This window comes from Gobius niger (assembly GCF_951799975.1).
Source record: "Gobius niger genome assembly, chromosome: 9".
NCBI lineage: Eukaryota > Metazoa > Chordata > Actinopteri > Gobiiformes > Gobiidae > Gobius > Gobius niger.
In genome coordinates, this window is record NC_136860.1 from 14585005 (window position 1) to 14605011 (window position 20007).

Sequence of the window (20007 nt, forward strand, 5' to 3'; positions counted from 1 at the left end):
TTTGATTTCTTATCTTTGAAAGGTCTGGTATAACACTTTATTCAGGCTTTTGAGAAAGAAAAAAAAAACATTTGGAAATATCATTTAGATTCTTTTCCTGTATAGATCGCAAGAAATGAATGCACTGTGAGATTTTGTTCCTAAAATCTGAATAATGAATAGGCATATATATATACCCAAGTTTAAATTCAGGACACATTTGATACCCAATGACTTTTTAAAAGAGGGGACTTAGTTAGTTAGAGGGTTTAGTTTAGCAAAAGTAGGAAAAAACAAATTGGTAACAATCCCTTGTATTCATTTTGCTTGCAATACATATAATAATGTGATACAAATTCAAACTTTATGTTGAATTTTGGGGGTTTAAAGCTGCCCTCAGCTATAGGCCTACTCCTGGAATTTATTGTTGTCAGTCGGTAGTGAACCCAGCAGATGTTTCTTTTGTAAACGTCCGTCATAATGCTAAACTCTGACTGTGTTAGCCGCAAACTGTTGCTTCAAACATTTGCGATGTTTGTGTTGACATGGTGCAGTGGCAGGTGAGGATGAGGAGGCGGGTTGGGGGGGTGCATCGTGAGAGGTGAAGGAGGTGCTCGTCTCTGCTTCTGCGGGACAAAGTGAGCTCACTGTTTCGAAAGTGGCGCATCTAGCGATACAATGTGGGAAGGCAACCATTCCGGGCCGGCTAAATGGAGCTGCTGAGGGCGGCTTTAAAGCTCAATACATTTCCATCAGAGAAAAGAAAACTATGAATATTAGATGTTGTCCTTTTCCTTCTGTTGGCCTAGATTGTAAGAGAAATGCATTTTGACATTACAAAAGCCATAAGAAGGCTAAATGCTACAAGTCTCCTTAACAGTGGTATTTTGTCATTTCATCCAATGTGCACAGGAAACATAACATGGTGCAATATCAGAAGTCCAAGTTGCACAATACGGGCTTTTTGTGACCGGAAGCACTCCTTGTGTCCGAACCACAAAAATAGGCACATCTCAAAGTTCAAGTGTCCACTGTCTGTCCTCCCAGCAGCTGTAGTTTTGTTCTACGTAGAAAAATAAGTTAAGAGTGGTCTTCAGTCTAAAAAAAATGTGCACGTACAAAACGCTCCTTTTTCTCAGACGAAGAGCCAGCGCTGGTACCGGTCCGAGGCGTTACAAGGTGCCAGAGAAGGTTGCTCGTGTCGGGCACTTAGGCACAAGTTCAGACCGGGCAGGAAGAACAACTGATTCTGTGGAGAGGCAGGAAAAACAATCAGAGGCAAATCCGAGTCTGATGGATCAATAAAACGGATGGATATGAATGCCTGACGATAAGTTGAACCCCTTCTCCTGAACCCTGGCTCTGGGATTTGGTTAATTCCAAACCAGGGTTAATTTATGAACAAGTTTAGTGATTATGTAAGAAAGAAAGAAAAAATAGATAAAAGAGGAGGCAGGAAAAAACAGAAGAATGAATGAAAATAAGAGAATAAGAAAGGAGAGAAAAAAGAATGGAAGATTGGAAAGAAAGATGGACAATTAACAGCAAAAAAATAAATCTGGATAAGTTGCAGTTAAAGGGACTATACAGAGTTTAAAAATGTTTTTAAAAAAGTATTTTCCTCCCCCTACATGTTCCAGCCATGTCCTAATGTGTAGCACAACTGCCTCTAAAATCCTGCACTGTCACTCAAAAAGGTGTTACTTCGGGTCTGAAGTGCCGTCATGCATGAGCTTAATATAGAAGGTGCAGCTACACGTACGACCTGAGGTGGCAGTAGTGAGTATAAAATGGCTAACTTGCATCTAGCCCCTTTAAGAACACTAGACCTTAATTTGAATAATTATGACATAAAATAAAACAGTCAATGGAATAATAATACCTGTTTTGATTTGTTTATAATTATCTACGCAAATTAAAGGGGCTAGATGCGAGTTTACCATTTTAAACTCACTACTGCCACCTCAGGTCATACGTGTAACTGCACCCTCTATAATAAGCTCGTGCATGACGGCACTTAATTAACAACTTTTTGAGTGACAGTGCAGGATTTTAGAGGCAGTTATGCTTAAAAGGTCTGGGCTCATACTACACCTTAGGACATTGTTGGAACATGTAGGGGGAGGAAAATACATAATTGTAACATTTTTAAACTCTGTATAGTCCCTTTAAGGACAAATATTACAAGAACATTTTGACTTGATTCAAGATTACTTATTGCATTGTAGAAAGGTTCTTCCTTCCTGTCCTATATCCTTTTTAGACGGAAAGAAGGAAATAAAGAGAAAAAGAAGGAAGGGAAAAGGGAAGAAACAAGGAGATGGAAGAAAGAAAGACGAAAGGAGAGAAATCTTGGAAGGAAAAAAAATAAATGACCCAAGCACGTCTGATTTAATTAGAACTAGTGTCTGAGTGTCGGGACCTGTTTGAGCTCCCACTTCTGCTGCAGTCCCACGGCCGTGTCCCGGCCTTTGTACTGGCACTCCTCCAGCTTCAGCCCGTCTGCCCCGTGCAAGCACAGCTCCTTCTGGATGTTGTGCCGGATCTCGTGATGGGTGGAGTACTCGAAATACTAGGGTAAGCAAGACAAAAGAAAAGAAAAGTAAAGGTGGTCAGATTCTTTCCCATATAGCGGCATATAGGTGGGCCATGAATGAATGATCCATTAGTGAATTCATTTTTGACTAAATAAAGAAATCAGACGTTGTAGTAGCGGAGTCAGCAATCACTTCTAAATCTGTTGAATATTCGATTTTCATAAGACTATTCAGGCAAAATAAGGATGACCAAGAATGAATAATGAGGCAACACTGATGATGTGGTTCCGAGCAATAATATTATGCGACATAAAGCTCAAGTTCACACAAGAAAATGAGCAAAATGGAGATCCTCCCTCGAAAAGCCAGGAAAATCCCACTCAGCTACAACACTTGGTTTACACTGAAAATCACACATCACTCGCGGAAGCAAAGTGCAACTGAATACTCCCTGCGGTCTAGACGACCTCAGAGTTTACATTATACAAAGTGTGGGAGACCGGACAGTTGATGGGAACTGCCTGTTTTTAGCCAATCAGACACCCACTTAAGAAACTTTCAGTGTTTCACATTTGAAATGCCATGAAATGTTAATGTCACAGATAAATGTTAACATATACTACTAGCTTCAGAAAACTGAGAATGATAATCATGACTGCGAGTGTCACATTAGGCTAGTTCTACCACTACTGGGGGGGGGGGGAATTGGAATTAGAAAGACCTGACTTTTACTTTTTAAGGTATTCAGCCACTAAATTGGACAGGACCATAAGCATGAACTGGAGGAGGTGACAGATAAACACATTGTGCTAATTTAATAGTTAATGCTGGGAATCGATCACACAGTCGTGAGTGAGGCAGGAAAGTTGTCACTTAACTCTTTAGTCATCAGAGCATAGATAACTTTAAATCCAACATTTTTGCTTCTAATTCTTACGTTTATTATAGACTAAGGGGGGGCATTTATCAAGGCAGGAGCCAAATAGCAGGTGCAAGCTAAAAAAATAAAATATGCTGGGGGGGTTTTTTGGCGTTACACTTAAATTCCTGTTCCTGCTCTCCTCACTTTACAAACTTACAATCACGTAAAGTTTGTAAAGTGAGGAGAGCAGGAACAAGAATTTTCAAAACAATCAATTTCCTCCCCTCTTTAACCAGAAAGCATTTCTTAGTTTGCAAAATGAGGAGAGCAGGAACAGAATTTTCAAAAGTGAATGATCAAGCTCCTCCCCTTCCCTCTTGATTGGACCTGACAGGGCGGTTCACAGGATAAGCTCGTCTCATTGGTCAACGTGGGAGGATACTAGACTCTGATTAGTTGCTGAGATTCCGGATGGAGGGACTTTACAAAAACATTACATATACATAGAATTACTTACTTTACATCAAAATGCAAGACCAGGTGGTTGACTTTGCACATTTTTTAAGACTTCCTGACGATCACTTTAATGTACCATTTGATATTGTCTGTATTATAGAGTTCGTATATAAATAAGATAATGCTGTCTGAATAAAAAAAAATGCATAAATGACTCTGCTACTTGCTTTGCACATAAACACTTGGTACATGACCCCCTTAAAGTATTGTGTTTTTGACATAAAACTGCACATAGTTCCCGCATTCTTCTAACCTGGTTTCCTCCCATTCCATGGCAGGGGTACATGATCAGCTGTTTGCCACCCTCATTGTTCTCTCCAGCATCCAGGCACGAATCCTTACCCACATTTTTCACCTACAGAGAAGGCACACACACAAAAAGAAAAAAAAATGAAAGAAGGAAGCCAAACGTTGAAAAGAAAAAAAAAAACATCCCCTGCAAGCTGTCCAAACAACTCCGCTCTCATGAGGGCTTTTAGGTGGTGTCAAGTTGGACCAGGAGAGGTTTAGGAGGAAAGCCGCTGCGGTAAGATTGAAAGTTTATACCGAGCCGAAGTGCAGAGGGTTGAGGTCGGGCATGAAGACTTCAGGGAAGACGTTCTGGAGGTACCAGGAGAAGCTCTTGCACTGAAGCCGCTGTCTGAGCTCCACGCGCCGGGAGATGTCACCAAAAGTGCCCTGCAAAAAGAAAAGAAACAAGAGGTGGTCAGGATACAAACTGTATAAGTTAGAATTGGAAGCTTAAGGTGTTTTAAAGTGGGGGTATTATTCTTTTTTCAATCACATAGCACCAGTCTATATCACACTACAATGATGACGAAACCTTCTGTTGGTCTGTAAATGCAGTAAATTAGAATAACTGCCTTGTATAAAATTGCTCTCTCAAAATGGCTGCAGCGATTGTCTTGAAATAGGCCTCTGTCTCTTTAAGAACCTCTGACCCTTTCCCTCCACACGCTGTCTTTGGCATCAGTGGGGAGGGGTTCTGCTGAGGAGCAGTGGTTGGTTACTCGGCTGATGATGAAAGCTCGGAGGCGTCTCCAGGAGGTGGGGGCGTTCCTAGGAGGACTCAGGCAAACTTATCCCTAAAATGGCCGCCATCAGAGTTTTTACAGATTACTCAAAAATACATGAGTGTTCCAAGGCAACACTTCAGGCATATTTTTAATGAGGGAATGACATAATAACATGATGTAAAGCTTGAAAAAGTCGATTTTGCATAATATCCCCCCTTTAAAGATCCGACAGGTTTTATATTCTCGCCTGAAATGCTAACAAATGATTAGCAACTGTGATTGGCTAACACAATGCACAATGTTTCTAGCAATGGAAATATAGCGTGTCAATGTTTGAAATGTGTGTTTGGAAGTTGACCAAAAGGTAATTTGTTTCAACTACCGTAAATGCTCTAATATAGGCCGGGGCCTTTATTTACTCAAGGGCATCTAGGACCAGGCCTTTATTGGAACCAGGCCACAATTAGAGACAGGCCTTTATTTCTATTTGAGCAAAACGGACGACCAGGAAAACGAAGAAAAACGAGATTTGTGTCCATTTGCACCTAAAATATTAGGTTCATTTATTAACATTGCAAACCCTCTCCCGCAGCGGCTGGAACATTGACGCCTTTTATTTTGTCGGGACAACAGGAAGTGCTTCGTTGCTGTTAGCGGAACATTGACATCAATGTCACTGCAGGTTTCTGTTTCGTTTTCGGACCGGATTATTTGTTGTTATCTTGTGTAAAAGGCGAGTTTAGACGGAGCGTTTGTGTTTGTGATCGATCATGAGACTGACCCGAGAGAAGACGAGACACTCGCGCTGATTGTAGGAGTTATTTTGAGGTGTGGGGCTGACCTGCACACGGAGCAGCTGGACATGCTTTGAAGACGCGATGGTGACTTTATTAAAACCCTGGAGCTTCACACAACATTTGTTGTTTGCCCTGTTTCCAAACATAGTCACAGGAGGTTTGAAAAGTGGCTAAATCTGTGTCAAAGTTACGCTCGGATCAGCTCCTCCGCAGCTTCCCCATCGGCCCGGGTTCCCGTTTGTTTACCTCCTGCACGTGAGTTATCATTTACACCAGCATGAGACAAATTCCTAACATGGGGAATATTTTTACCGCTATAGTTTCTAATAAAAGCCCCGGCCTGTTTTACAGACCGGCTTTAATTTGCCTCCGCCAGCCGCGAACCCGGCCACTGTTAGAGACCAGGCCGCTAATGGAATTACAGGCCAGTATTAGAGAATTTACAGCATGTCACTTTGGAGTTTTGGAGATGGATATTTTATCTGGTCTGCCTCACTAAGTCCATGAAAAGTGTCAATAATATGCCAGAATGTCTACGGTCTCTCCGGAATTAGCGCTACGTCGGCTAGCATAACCCGATAGGATAGTTTACATCAAGCACTCTCAATAGAGTTCGGGAAAATTCACGGTTACCATGGAGATCTGCCATGTTTGTGGGCGCTAGCATACATTTTCCATAGAATAACATTAGCTAAAAACAGCATCAAAAGTAGAGAAACGGGAACAACTCCGTTAACTGGTGAGTCACTACTGGTAAATACAAATCTAACACAGAGTCGTGTCCAAATGTTTTAATGTAAACAATAACTCCCATGATGCTTAGCGATATGATTTCACGATCCTGAACCCTATTGGTATGTTGGGATACAAAAGTGGGACCTTTGACCGTGGCTAGCAGGTACGTCAAAAACAATTTTTAAAAAGCTGTTTACAGTGATGTTTTAGTATAAGTATACTGATAATGAATGTTTTATCTGGGTTGCGGCTTGTCATGCTAAGTCGAAGGCGCGTCCCGAAGCTACCTCTGGTTTACATAATAACTTCTGTGCCAATAATCTCCAGGCTTATTATTATGCTTGTTACCGGCACCTTTAGCGGAATACAGGACAACAGAGGCTTGTTCCGTGTAGTTTCAGAGGCCAATCTAAAAGTGCTTATTAGGAAGAGCACTTAGTGTAATGACGAGGCCGGGGGAAACATTAGCTCAGACTGATAGGACTACAGAAGCTTGTGTGTGTCTGTTTGAAGGAGGTGCAGGCCTAAGGGAACACGGTCTTTTATGGGACCCCTGGGAGCACATGTTGAGAAGCAGCTACACCTCCTCCAGCCACTTTAACCATTTAACAGCTCACAGGGCTAAAAGCCTACAGTGGGGCTTTGAAGCGGTCACCGAGACCCATTTGTCTCCAGGAAAACGGGTCTACTTATGGTTTCAAATGTTGTTTCAAATGGCAACAAAACAGATAGTTAACGTGCTACTACCACTTTGAACATTTTCTTACTGCTACTTCTACTTGTTCACTTAAAACACAACTAAAGTTACAACAACACAATGTACACATAAATAAGTACATCAGAAACAACTATATATTGTTTGCGCTCTTAGCTCAATTAAGTAGCTACTTGCATATAAAAAATAAAAAAAAGTCTGCTCAAGAGGGATTTTTGATCGATCTATGAGTTGGTTAGTGTTAAATAATCCTATCCCTAAATTTATATCCATGACAGTCAAAAATATTAGGGTATAAGCTGTTAAACAGAATAGTGATGGTGTATTATGTCAAAGTGCAATAGTCCAGTAGCCTCTACAATGTGGAGATTGATGGATGATTGTGGAGGATGTTTGGGGCGGAGTTCTTGATGTCCAGCACGAGATCACCTGGATGGCCATTAATCACTCTCACGTGGCAGACCATGGACGTTCGGAGCAAAGGACTGATGGATTCGGTCCTTGTGTTATTGATAGCGCGCTGTGCGGTACTCACGTCTTTGGACATCTGAGCCGCTTGCTGGTTGCGTCGGTAGAAAATCTCCTTGTATCCGTCCATCCAGACTTCAGCCAGGCGGGCCTGATTGCGAGCGATGACCTGCGTGCCTTTGGGGAAGGTGTGGGGGCTTTTTGTGCGGAACACATGTCCCACCACAGAACAGGGGATGATCTCCAGCTGGCCCCCGCACTGCCACACCTGCGGGACAAAAAAAAAAACTATTCACTATTTAAAAGACTTAAAGAACAAGAAAAGCTAACCATCATGGAGTATGGAGTGAATGAAAAACGACAACAGTTCAGTGCTTTGAGAGACTTGTTGAGCTTGTAAAGCGCGAAACAAATGTGAAATTACTAATGCGAAAGTGACATGGTCTTACCCTGAATGACATCTCAATATTCTCCCCTCCCCAGATTTCCATTTGCTCGTCGTAACTCCCAACCTGGTAGAAATAGTCTTTGGAGATGGAGAACAGTCCTCCGGCAAAAGTTGGAGTCCTGACATTGACAGCAGATGAATACTTTTTAATACTTTTGTTTAGCATTGAAGACATTTACGCCATTTCCTCACTTGATGGGATAGGTCTCATCTTTTCTCCTGCGTTTCTCGTGGTCGGGCAGGCTCTCCCAGCCAAACGACAGGCTCCAGTCGAAGTTGCCCCGGTTGTGGTTCTGGCCATATGGAGATGGTTTCATGAACTCGAAAGTGTTCAGATCAATAGTGGTTATATCTGGAGAGACGACCACAGTGGAGTTCTCAGCTATTCTGGCCAACAGAGGCTCCAGCCAGCCCTGGAAGCATTCACCTGCAAAGAGACATTTTGACAAACGCATGAGCAGACATATTTTAAAAGTGAAATGTGGGGGAAATGGCTTTCTCAGGCAGTCGCAAGTCCACTAATGAATATATTAAAGAGGAGGGATCATAAAACGCAATCAAACAAGTGCAGCTTAAGACGTGATGGTATTATCTTACTTGATGGTGAATAAACTTGCACAGCACTTTTCCACCTCCACTGGGCTCAAAACCTTTTTTTCTTTTTTCACAATCAAAGTTAGTCTTTTTTTTGAAGACACAACAACAGCTCGCACTCCTGGAAAATGGGATTTGAAGAACTACTTTAAGGTCTATAGGCGAATGCTCAACCAACTGAACTACTCAAATGACTTTGCATGAACTCTCATTGGATATCGAGCTGGACTCTGCTCTTCTCAGTTGACTGTGAAAGAGTTTTGGCTCAACAATGATCTGGACAGGGCCCGTTTGAGGTGGAATTGACAGTACATCTAACTAAACTGAACCTATCAAAACAAAACACTTCAAACCAATAGAAATTGCAAGTAAATGTACATCATCAATTAACTCATTTTACCTTGAATGTCATCACTGATGGTAGATGGCCTTCCAGGCACAGCCTTTGGGCTTTGGAATAATCGGTTTAACCAAAAACGGTCTTTCGTAACTGAACAAAAGCTAAACTTTGGTTTGTTGATTTTTTAAACCTTACTTTACCTTTAAAGCAGTACTAAATATCTCATGCCCCTAGAGGCAAAAAGCACCACTGCAGGTGTCGTAGCATGTAAATGCTACGCTGACAGAAAAGACAAAGGGAGAGAGGGATACTGTACAGCGAATTACACAATGGAGATTTTTTTTTTCCCACTCAAACTTGGCTGTAAATACTGTTTACGTGGTGTTAGCCGGCAGTTAGCTTTGCCCGTTAGCCTGTTAGCTTCTTCTTCGTGATTCCATTAGTGTGTATTGGGGCCTCCGACCCCTGGGCAGGAAAGCTGCAATTGTGGTTTTCTGGCCAGAGACACCAGGGGGAGATGAAAGACCCCCCAATCATCACATTAACACTTGTATTACCTCCAGAGCGACTACGGAAAGGATTTATTAAGGTAAAAACGTTACTTAGTACTGCTTTAAATTAACATATTGTTTTGAAAAAATGTTTTTCCCGGTTCCCAAGACCCACATGAACACGGCATATATCGTGATTAAAATAAGCATGATCCATCAAACTAAAAGTGACACTTACAAAGGGATTAAAACCTGTCATAAGAACTTCAAACATTAAAGCTAAATCGAATGTAGTCAAAGTTTCTTAACTCCTTGCTGGGGCCAATTCAGCTGTCAGAAACAGAGTCAACATAGCACTTATGGAAAAGAATTTGAAATGGCATAAAAACCTGCCATTCCAGTATTCCACCAAAGTAGGAGTGACTGAAAGGGCTTAAACAAGCAAGTCCTGCTCAAGTGCATACAACTGACTTTTACAAATACGGAGCAGCAACTCGAACAATAGTGCCTTAAGGATGTGTGCGTCCATGGGTGTGACGTTTGTATAGCGATATCCTTTGGCTGATGCGCTTACGGACGTACAGTGCGCATCCAGGAAGGTGAGTGTGTCCCCTGTGGCGACAGAGGCACCCAGCAGCCGAGCCGTGATCAGGCCCTTCCTCTCCTCCTGCCGCACCACCCGCACTATGCTCAGCTGTTTCAGGTACTGGTCCAGCTCGTCCTTCAGCGCCTCTGTGAAGACAGATTGACATTTCATGATAAATAAAAATATATATAGTTATTGAAAGAGGTGTTTTGTTTACAACAACTTAAAAGGGACTATACGGAGTTTAAAAATGTTGAAGTTAGGTATTTTCCTCCCTCAAAAAGGTTTCCACAATGTCCTAATGTGTAGAATGAGCCCAAATCTGTTCACCACAACTGCCACTAAAATCCTGCACTGTCACTCAAAAGGGTGTTACTTCGGGTCCGAAGTGCCGTCATGCACGAGCTTAACATAGAAGGTGCAGCTACATGTATGACCTGAGGTGGCAGTAATGAGTATAAAATGGCTAACTTGCATCTAGCCCCTTTAATGCTAACGAAAAAATGGTGGGGAATAGGGAAAATATTATCAATGAAATTAACCAAATTGTGGGGGAAAAATTAGGAAATCAAGTACAAAATGGGGCAAAAAAAAATTGTAAAAAAAATAAAATAAAATTGGGCAAATAAAATGGAAAAAATATGGAAAAATGTATTTTGGGGAAATGGGAAAAAATCATTTATTTGAGCCAAACAATGAAGTTCCTTCTTTTAATTCTGTCCCTCGACAAACAGCCTCAACACATGGATCGAAAGAGAGAAGTTTTATTTTTTTCAGTTCCTGCTTCCTGCTTTCATTTCTATACCAGTCGTACCTTCCCATCCTGGGAACTATACACAAAAAGGCCCCACTTGACCAGGGAATCGAACCCGGGGGCCTTCTCGATGTGAGGTGAGAGCTCAAGCCAGTCAGCCATAGAGAGTCAAGAGCAAGTGATTTTTGTCGGTTTAGAAAAGGAACAACCTCACCAAATGAACAACAATTAAAACCTACAAAATCATTATACGGTTCATTAAAGTTAATGTTGCAAACGTTCCATTACAGACACCGATTTTTGCATTGCGTAAAACCAAACTGGCGCGATGTGGCACAGTGGGCAACAGCCTGGTATTGACAAAAGGAAAAGCTGTCTGTGTGTCCAAGATGGCTGCGTTTCAAATGAACTGGACTCCATCTGTGGCCTGCTCCAGATCGGATGAAGCGCAGTCTCTCTCTCTCTCTCTCTCTTTCTGCTCGGGGATACAGTGGGACTCCTACACCACACCTGTTTACACTGACTGAAGTGATCTGCTGGTCTGAGGAAGGCTTGGATTCCTCTGGCTTCCTGTCCGAACGCGCTTCACAGTCGGGACACTCTCTCACCCAGGGGCCGCGGTGAAATAGGACACAGTTTAAAGCTTTTAAGTATAGCCTCAAATTCGTTTTCCCAGGTTGAAAGGCTACCTCTATAACTCGGCAGGTTTAGTCTTTTCCCGAAAACCAAATCCACTTGACAATAAAAGCCTCTTAATTTGTGAGCTAAAGACATTTGTGGCTTTGTAAAGTATCAGTGTAATACAGTGCCACATTTGCTCGTATAAATGATAACACAGTCATGTACGCTAAGGGTTTTCGTTCTGTCTAAACATGTTTTATATTACATTACATGAAAATCCATTGTTTGTTTTGTATGGGTGTAACAACATATTGATTTAAAACTGTGATAAATTGGCAAAGTCATACATTTTGAATCGTGCCCGTGTACTTTCGAAACTTGCTAGTCATCAAGTTCATCTTATCTAATCCAATCTAGCCCGTTCTCCACTTTCATGGCACAAAGTTTCATTTACAAAACATGTATTCCAAAGGGTAAAAACAAAAAACGTTCCCATGGAGGTTTTCATTCAACATGTGTGACTCGACAGTGATTCGTTAATATGATTAATTCGACTGGCGTCTTTTAAAACAAAAACAACAACAGACGGACGCACGGACAAACATTAAACAGGCCTGGCCCACGGTTAATGGGCGGCTGTCATTTGACTTCCCTAATGGGTAGGACGGAGTAAACAAATCAAATCTAAAGGTCAGACTGTACTGCTGCATCTTTACAACTCGTGACTTTTGTTTGTGTGTCACAAAAGTGAGTGGGGCTGGCACCAGTCTGGTATTGAAAAAAAAATGTTTACGTAGTACTGATATAATATGATATATTTTTTAAAAAGTAAAAGGGTGGAACATTTTGGGAAAATTGGGGGGAAAAACACATAGAAGAATTAGGAAAAAATATGAAAAATTTGGGGGGAAATTTGGGAAAAAATATGAAGAAAAAAATGGTTTAAAATGGGGGAAAAGTAACCCAAAAAAGGGTTTTTTTTCCCTTTTTGTAGTTACGGAAGTTTCTTGATTGTTTCACCTCCAACAAATGACAAATGCAAAATAAATTAAATGGAAAGAAAAGAAAAGGAATAAATTATATTATTGGTCTGTTTTATGGTTCTAAAAAAGTATTGTTCAGATATCGGTATCATAAACCATATATAGTATATAGTATCGTTAAAGTACTGGTATCAAAATAGTGCCCAGCCCTACAAGTGATCATTGTACAGTCAATTATTTTGTGCAGTCCTATACCATGAGAAAGTAGGCTGTTTTTTTCCCCCACACTCTGCCTCTCTTTTCTGTAACTTTACTTTTTCATAAATTCCTCCTTTTGCCATTAATCGATTAAACACTATCCTTCAAATATAGAAAAAAGCAATTGCATACCTTCCTTTTTATCCAAGCAATTACTCTACATTCTAGTATTCCTTTGGCTTCCTGTCCGAACCCACTTCACAACCGCTCTTCTGCGCTCCATCCCAAAGCTAACTCTGAAACTGGGCCTATTCATACAAAGTGTGAGCTGGTTGGTCTTGGCCTATTGTGAATATTATCTTACCATCCACGCTGGCGTCGTCCACCAGAATGATCTCCTTGAGGAGAATGGCTGGGGAGGTGTGCAGCACACTGTACACTGTCCTTAAAAGGGTGCTCCAGGCCTCATTGTGGAAGACGATGATAACGCTGGTGGTGGGCAGGGGGGGGCAGCGCTTGAAAGTCTGCTCGATGCATCTGAAACAAGAACCAAAACAAGGAGGTGACTGTCCCCCGCAGCTTCTAAATGGCACGAGTGCGGTCATTACATCTAGCCAGGGTCCCATGTGGGGTGTCCAGTTCGGCAACCTTTGAAAAACAAAACTGAGTAATGTAGCCCGAGGTGAGTACAGTCGCCAAAATATTTACACCACTAATGATCTGGATGTCGAGTACAACATTTTCTAAATGAAAAGTAAAGCCCCACAGCAATAACATGGTAATGATAAGAAGGAATAATGAGGGATAATAATATGTTGGGCTGCATCATGCTCTCCAAAGTAAATACTACAGTAATCCTGGTAATTCAGACTTTATACTCAGAGTCATAAGTAGAATGTCAAGTATGACCCCAATCCATCCCAGCGCCATTATAGTACAGTGCTGTTGTATATGGTGTTGTAAGTGTTAAAGGCCCTATACCTGTTTTTTGTGTGTTTTTTTTTTAACAATGAACAATAAAATTGTTAGATGTGGTCCTAACTTTCGTAACACATGCTCGAGTTTTTAGGCACTTTTCACAACTTGCAGGGTCACTTTTCTAGATCACTTTCATAGAAATGCGTATAGTGCCTTTAAAGTCTTGGATGTCAGGCATAACGGGCACAAAAAAAACAAACACTATTAGGTACCTCAGCATTGATATTTTACGTTTTAAAATTTGACATAATGTCGTGTCAGGATTTGAAATTGGCCTGGAGTGCCCTCTGGAGGTAGTAGTGGGAATAATATATATATGTATGACAGTGAATACAAGCTTCCACTTTCATCAAGCAGCATGCTAGCAAATCAATGGTCCCATGAAGAACACACCGGCCGCAGAATTGCACAGAACAGGCCCAGTGGTGGATAATGGCCTTTAAAAGTCTATGATACAACAAGAGTGCTTTAGCAGTGGATAAAGAAATGACCAACATTAAAGCAGCACTGGGTAACTCTTGTTGCAGGTGTCGTAGCAAGTTGCAATTTTTTAACTTAAGGGAGAGAGGGATATTGTACATCCAATTACACAATGGAGATAATTTTTTCTCTCAAACTTGGCAGTAAATACTGTTTAAGTGGCGCTAGCCTGCAGTGAGCTTTGCCCGTTAGCCTGTTAGCTTCTTCTTCATGATTCCATCAGTGTGCACTGGTGACTCCTACCCGGAGGCAGGATAGTTGTAAGTGTGGTTTTCTGGCCAGAGACACCAGTGGGAGATGGATGACCCCCCCAATCATCCCATTAACATTTGTATTAACCCTAGAGGACCTACGGAAAGGATTTATTAAGGTAAACAACTTACTTAGTACTGCTTTAACAAGATAACTCAAAACTGTCCAAAACCTCATGTATGTTTAGCACATTATAACATGATTCAAGCAAAAAAAACAAAAAAGTCTTAACGAAATCGTCTGAATGAAAAATTGGATTAATGTCTTTAGTTAGGGCAAAGTGCTAAATATTGCAGATAAACTATAAAACTACTATTACTCAAGTATAGGCAAAAGAGTTCAATGTTCTCGGTTAGAATAACTTCTTCACAGAGCAAATATTACCCAGAGACGCTAACAAGAACCAGAAGGCCGACTTTGCTTCCTATCATGTCCTGTAGTCCCATGTACTTCCACTGACATGTGGCGCGATTAGCCAAACAAAAGTGTCATTGTTTCCGGAGTAACCACAAAAACCATGGCAGACGTGCACAAACAATGAAGTAAGAGAAATCTGGGGTTCATCCATAAGGATTAAATTGGACTTCCCGACATCATCTGGAGCATGTCTGGGAGGCAGCTGAAATAGGATGATAAGCGCCACTAGAGGGGGTAGTTATGTCATTGGATAAAGTAAGTACAGTAGAGTATTGGATGAATGAATCTCACTTCATTTTGGTGAATACTGTAGTCAGTATTTGAACAGCTGTATTAATTTAGGCATGTAGTGAACTGAATATTACAAACACTGAGAAAGGCCTTATAAAACATCGGTCAGTCATTACAAAAGAAAAGGATATTTCATCTGTTACCCAATGTCTTAAAGGCTTTTACTCCACCTGTCTAACCCACAAAGCCAATGTACAAACTAACTTCTAAGGTCTCCAACACGAGCCTTCCATAATAGTCTACGGATGGGTTTCAGTCACATATTTTCTTTTCTTGTTATGGAAGCCATTTTTAAAACCGTGACGTGTTCACACCATTGGCCGTTGAATCTTTTGGGCTAAAGAAGAAGCATTTAATCTCTTCACTTCCACCTGAACTGAGCTCATTTTCTCCAGTTTGGCTTTAACTCTAGTCTAAAAGCTTCTTGGGAAAAAAATAGCGACAAAAGAGCGACCAAAACTTGACGAAAACACAATAAAGGTGACCCAAAAAAAAAAAAACGTGCCAGAAAAAACATCGATAAAACGATATATCGGGCTGATATTTGGGGATTTTACAGCATCGGATATCAGCTGATCAAGAACGGAAAAAATATTTCTGCAACCGAAATGATAGAGACTTCCCGTTTTCTGCATTGGAAAGAGCAAAGTCAGGGCTTCAAAACAACTTCACCTACAACTCCCCAGGCCTCAGGGGAGGTGGAAAACATTGAAATGAAAGTTGGTTAATATGCTGCATGTCATTTTTGAAGTGCAGAATCTGGAGAATTCAATCGCCAAGCTCCATAACTAGTAACAATATGCTAATGCTAACGGCAGCTAATCAAAGCTGGGACAGAAACTATGATTGGATCACCTAAAGTAATGAAATAAAATCGGCCAGTGCTGGAGCGGCCAAGTATTTGTTTTTATAGGATTATTCACCTTATTCCGGAAGTTCGCGTGGGCGCCGCCATGAATTGTGCCCGCCCCTTTTCTCCTATCTGTTAACATGGGGCTGGAGAAGTCCACACAAAATCAGTCACTACATGAAAACAAAGCCGTTTTTCGGCCACGCAGACAAACGGTGCAGTGTCGACATGTTGGTGCAAATGAACATTGGACATTTTACACAAATCAATCTATTTTCCCCTCGTTCTCCGCTAAGGATCGGGCTTCGTGCTCGACCGGAAGTGTCAGGACAACGGAAGTGCCGAGACAAAGCGAAAAGAGTCAAAAGTGGGAAACATTCCATAATATCGGAAATAATATGAAAACACGACAAAAAAAAACGCGGCGACAACATCACAAAAAAGTTGGGATCAGTTTTGTACGTCTTCGCTTTCAAATGAAGCTTTTAGATTGGGTAAAGCCGAACTGGATGGAAGGTATGGATACTGGTGAGAGAATAACCTTAAATAACATACTCTGGCGGCCTCGTATCCGCTCCGAGATCCCTGCTCAGCGAGATCCTGTCGCTGGCGAACAGGTTGAAACAGTGCTTCTCCTCCCCCCTCTCCTTCTCCTTCTGCTCCTCTGGGCTGAGCGAGTCCGTGTGGTAGGGCTTCCCCGCCGCTCCGGGCGCCAGCGGGTTCTGCGGGGGGCGTTCCAGGGCGGGCCTCATATCCGACGCCGTGTAGTGGCCCGGCGGACACGGCCCGCTCTCCCCCGTGGCCTCCTGCTGCTGCTGCTGCTGCTGCCTCACGGGAGCTCTGATCTGCATTTTGGGCATGGCGTCCCGAAAGTTATTGACGGCGCCCATGACCATCCCCAGCATAGAGTCCCCCTTGTCCAGGAGCCACGGGTCATCCTGGCCGCCCGGGCTGGCCCCCACCTCCCACTGGATGAAAAACACAAAGCTGACGAACAGGAGGGCGACTATGGCCAGCTTGAGCGGGTGCAGCCGTCTCCGGAGCATTCTGCGCAGGGAGGTCATGGTGGATGAGAGAAGGGTGGGCTGGGTGAGGGCGGAGAGCCAGCTGGGATGAACGGAGAAAGAGCACATTGCATTAGCTATTAGGCCAATGGCAGAATGTAAACATAAATAATAAATGAAATACGCTGCATGATATGTCATTCATAATTATTCTCTCAGATGCGTCATTTCCTATAGTCTACCTCAAACTATGTGACATTTATGCTTTACACCTGGTTTGGAAGACATCATATTTATGGCTAGGTATGTGAAAAGTTAGAAAAGCACTGTGTTAATGAATTAGTGCAGATTTTGATTTTAGACCAACTTTGGCAAACCTATTTAACATCAGAGCATAAGTATTAGCAAAGCTCCCGGCAAGAAACTAAAGAAATCATCTGGTATGAGCGATCTTAAAGGCAAACAATGAAAGAGGAAACAAGTAAATGGACTCAACTTATATAGTGCTTTTCTACCTTTATCAGGCCCACAGCGCTATACAGTAAGGAACCAGTCAGCCATTCACACTCATTCATACACCAATGTGCGCAGACAAAATGTTGGTTGAGGTACAAACTAAACCCTCATCTTCCTAACATTTTTGTATCCCAGTTCTTCGCAGGGACATGTTTATAGGCACATTTCGCAACTTACAGGGTCACTTTTCAGGGTCACTTTGATAAAAATGCTAGAAAACTAGCCGGCAAGTTCATGAAGTTGATATGAATGCTTTATAATGAGATCTACTGTGTTTTCCCCCCCCCCCCACAAATGTCAGAGTTCACAATATACTAAAGGAAGACAAAACAAATTTCAATTCATTACTAGAAGAAAAAAAATCAGCTCCTATGAAGACCAAGTGATAGTTTGCGGTAGGGCTCCAGGGTTATCGATACTGAATCAAAGTCTACTGCAATAACTTAATTTCAGGAGACTGAGGTTGTTTTTTCTTCTTCTGTCTCTGGCATTTGAGTGATAGATGTCACTGATCAGAACTGTGGAGCCTTGTGACCTCAGGTTCAGCTGCAACAGACAAAAGCTTGTCTGAGTTTCCTTAAAGCAGATTCCGATTCTGTGATTCCATCCCGGACTAGTTTCAGTCACGTGGCTGTCCCCCAGTGGTACTCTGAATGTCAGGGCAACTCCTCCAGACGATGTCCACATAAAACCAAACATGTCTGAAAGTTGTAAGTTGTTCTTACGTGGAGCTATTTGAGCAAGAACATGTCGTTTAACAAGTCTAAAAGTAACATGACTTCTTTCGCTCATCATTTTCACAGTTTATGCATTTAGAGACTGAGACTGATATTTTAGGCAGCTATGAAATTGCGCTACATGAACCACTACACGAACCCAACAACAGGAGATCACCAACTGTTAATAGTATATTACATAAAGTCATAACAACACACAACAAGCACTACTGCAGACTTTACGCAGGTATATTTATGTGGGTCTGGGCCGGTCAACATTAGACAGAAGCATAACAGAGATTTCTCGCCATGATCTCTGATCCGATGTGACAAAAACCCTAGACTACAATGCCCTGATTGACCACAGACCACTACTGACCGTCATGCCGAAGTCGTTATAGTGCAACGTCAGTGTAAAGTGCCATAAAAACCATCCACGCTCTTCTCCTTACGCACAGGCTGCAGACAGTTCACATTTGACCTCACCTCTCATGCATTAGATTCCTTTAGAGGAAAAAAAAACACACACACACACACACACAAAACCTGTACGTACCATGAGTCGCTCAACAACTACTGCAGCTCTAAACCCTTAAAAGTGTTGTAGTAACATCCACAGGGGTCCCATCCTGTTGGGGCTGTCCAGTTTTTTGGTTCCTCGCTGTGAATCCTCTTTTGGGAAGTCGGCGAAAGAGTAAAAGATTTGCTCAACACGGGAGCGGGAGCGGTGTGAGCTCAACGAAACTTCCGTCTCGTTGTATCCAGGTGCGCTCCTCTGCTCTCAGGTAGACGCAGCGGGGAGGAGTGAGGCGCATGCGCAGGGGGAGAGGTCGTCGTGGCCATCCCCGTACCTGCAATGCAAATTGGAACAAGTTTGATAACATCGTATCAGCTCATTTTGTTGTTGTTGTTGTTGTTTTTTTGTTGTCATTCCCCTTTTGGTTAAAAATCGAATGGCGAACTTTTACGCACGGACACGTCTCTGCCGCACTGGTCGGATAAGCACAGACTAACTTGCTCCAACACCCGCACAATGGGTGTCATTAATCGCATTGGTTCAAGCGCTCATTCACTGGGGCAGTTGCTGGGTAACAAATCACGAAGGAACGCGCGCTCCAGTCCACGCCGAAACCAGGCACATCTCTCACGAAAACATAAGACCGCGGATACATTTAGCAGACTCCGCGCGTAAAAACAGTTCAGCGTAAAAGATTCGAAACTCACCAGATTTTAAGCTGGAAACCCGATATATTCGTTCCCAAGGGATGAGAGGACGCGCGGCACATCCACACAGGCAGCTCCTCGCAGCGGTGGTGGTGCCTCTTGTCTTAAAACGCCATGTGAAGCAGTGAGTGTGTGAGTGTGTTCCCCCAGCGCACTTCCTAACCCTCAGCAGGCATCCCACTTTTATTGTGTCTTTTAAAAAATGTTCACCGCGTCCCCGCTTTCTTTCCACGCCTGGTCTGTTAATGGTTGTCTATGTGGCACTTGATTCGGATTTGAAAAGGGTATAGTCAGTCAATGAATGGTGGCACAGACAAAAGGACACTTGTTATTTGAAGTTTTCACCTGGAAACTGTGAACCAGCGCGGTCTACACGGTACTCTTTTTCATTTCACGGAATAAACGTTCTCTAATAGTTTTAAAAGGGGTAATTGTGACTTCAGAGGCTGCTTTGGGGGGACAACATGAAGTAGCACCGGTTTTTGTTTGTTTTTGAAAGATCTTTACAGCAATAGCGAACTTTTTTCTTCTTCTGCAGACTGAATAATGAAGATATCCCAAATCCCCCTAGGTGATGAAATTTGCATAAAAAATAAACTGTCTCTCTCCATAAATTCAATTGGTCACTCAAAATATAGG

At 42.3% G+C, this 20007-nt stretch overlaps 1 protein-coding gene across 1 annotated transcript; it reads right to left on the reverse strand.

Moving 5' to 3' along the window:
- Nucleotides 1-572: 572 nt before the first annotated feature.
- On the reverse strand, nt 573-19501 carry galnt3 (UDP-N-acetyl-alpha-D-galactosamine:polypeptide N-acetylgalactosaminyltransferase 3 (GalNAc-T3)). Its single transcript, XM_079562904.1, has 12 exons — nt 19369-19501; nt 18701-18995; nt 16464-17015; nt 13005-13177; nt 10081-10230; nt 8266-8500; nt 8075-8192; nt 7693-7893; nt 4441-4572; nt 4148-4249; nt 2402-2551; nt 573-1228 (listed from the first exon to the last, which is right to left on the reverse strand). Exons 3-12 carry the CDS (start codon nt 16970-16972, stop codon nt 1115-1117), a joined length of 1884 nt encoding a protein of 627 aa, XP_079419030.1. The 5' UTR covers nt 16973-17015; nt 18701-18995; nt 19369-19501; the 3' UTR covers nt 573-1114.
- Nucleotides 19502-20007: the final 506 nt, after the last annotated feature.

Coding starts and splice junctions, on each gene's coding strand:
- galnt3 (XM_079562904.1), bottom strand. CDS start 16,972: ATGACCTCCCTGCGCAGAATGCTCCGGAGACGGCTGCACCCGCTCAAG. Junction 10,231..13,004: donor GGACGACGCCAGCGTGGATG/GTAAGATAATAT, acceptor CTGTCTTCACAG/AGGCGCTGAAGGACGAGCTG. Junction 4,250..4,440: donor ACCCTCTGCACTTCGGCTCG/GTATAAACTTTC, acceptor CCTTCTCTGTAG/GTGAAAAATGTGGGTAAGGA.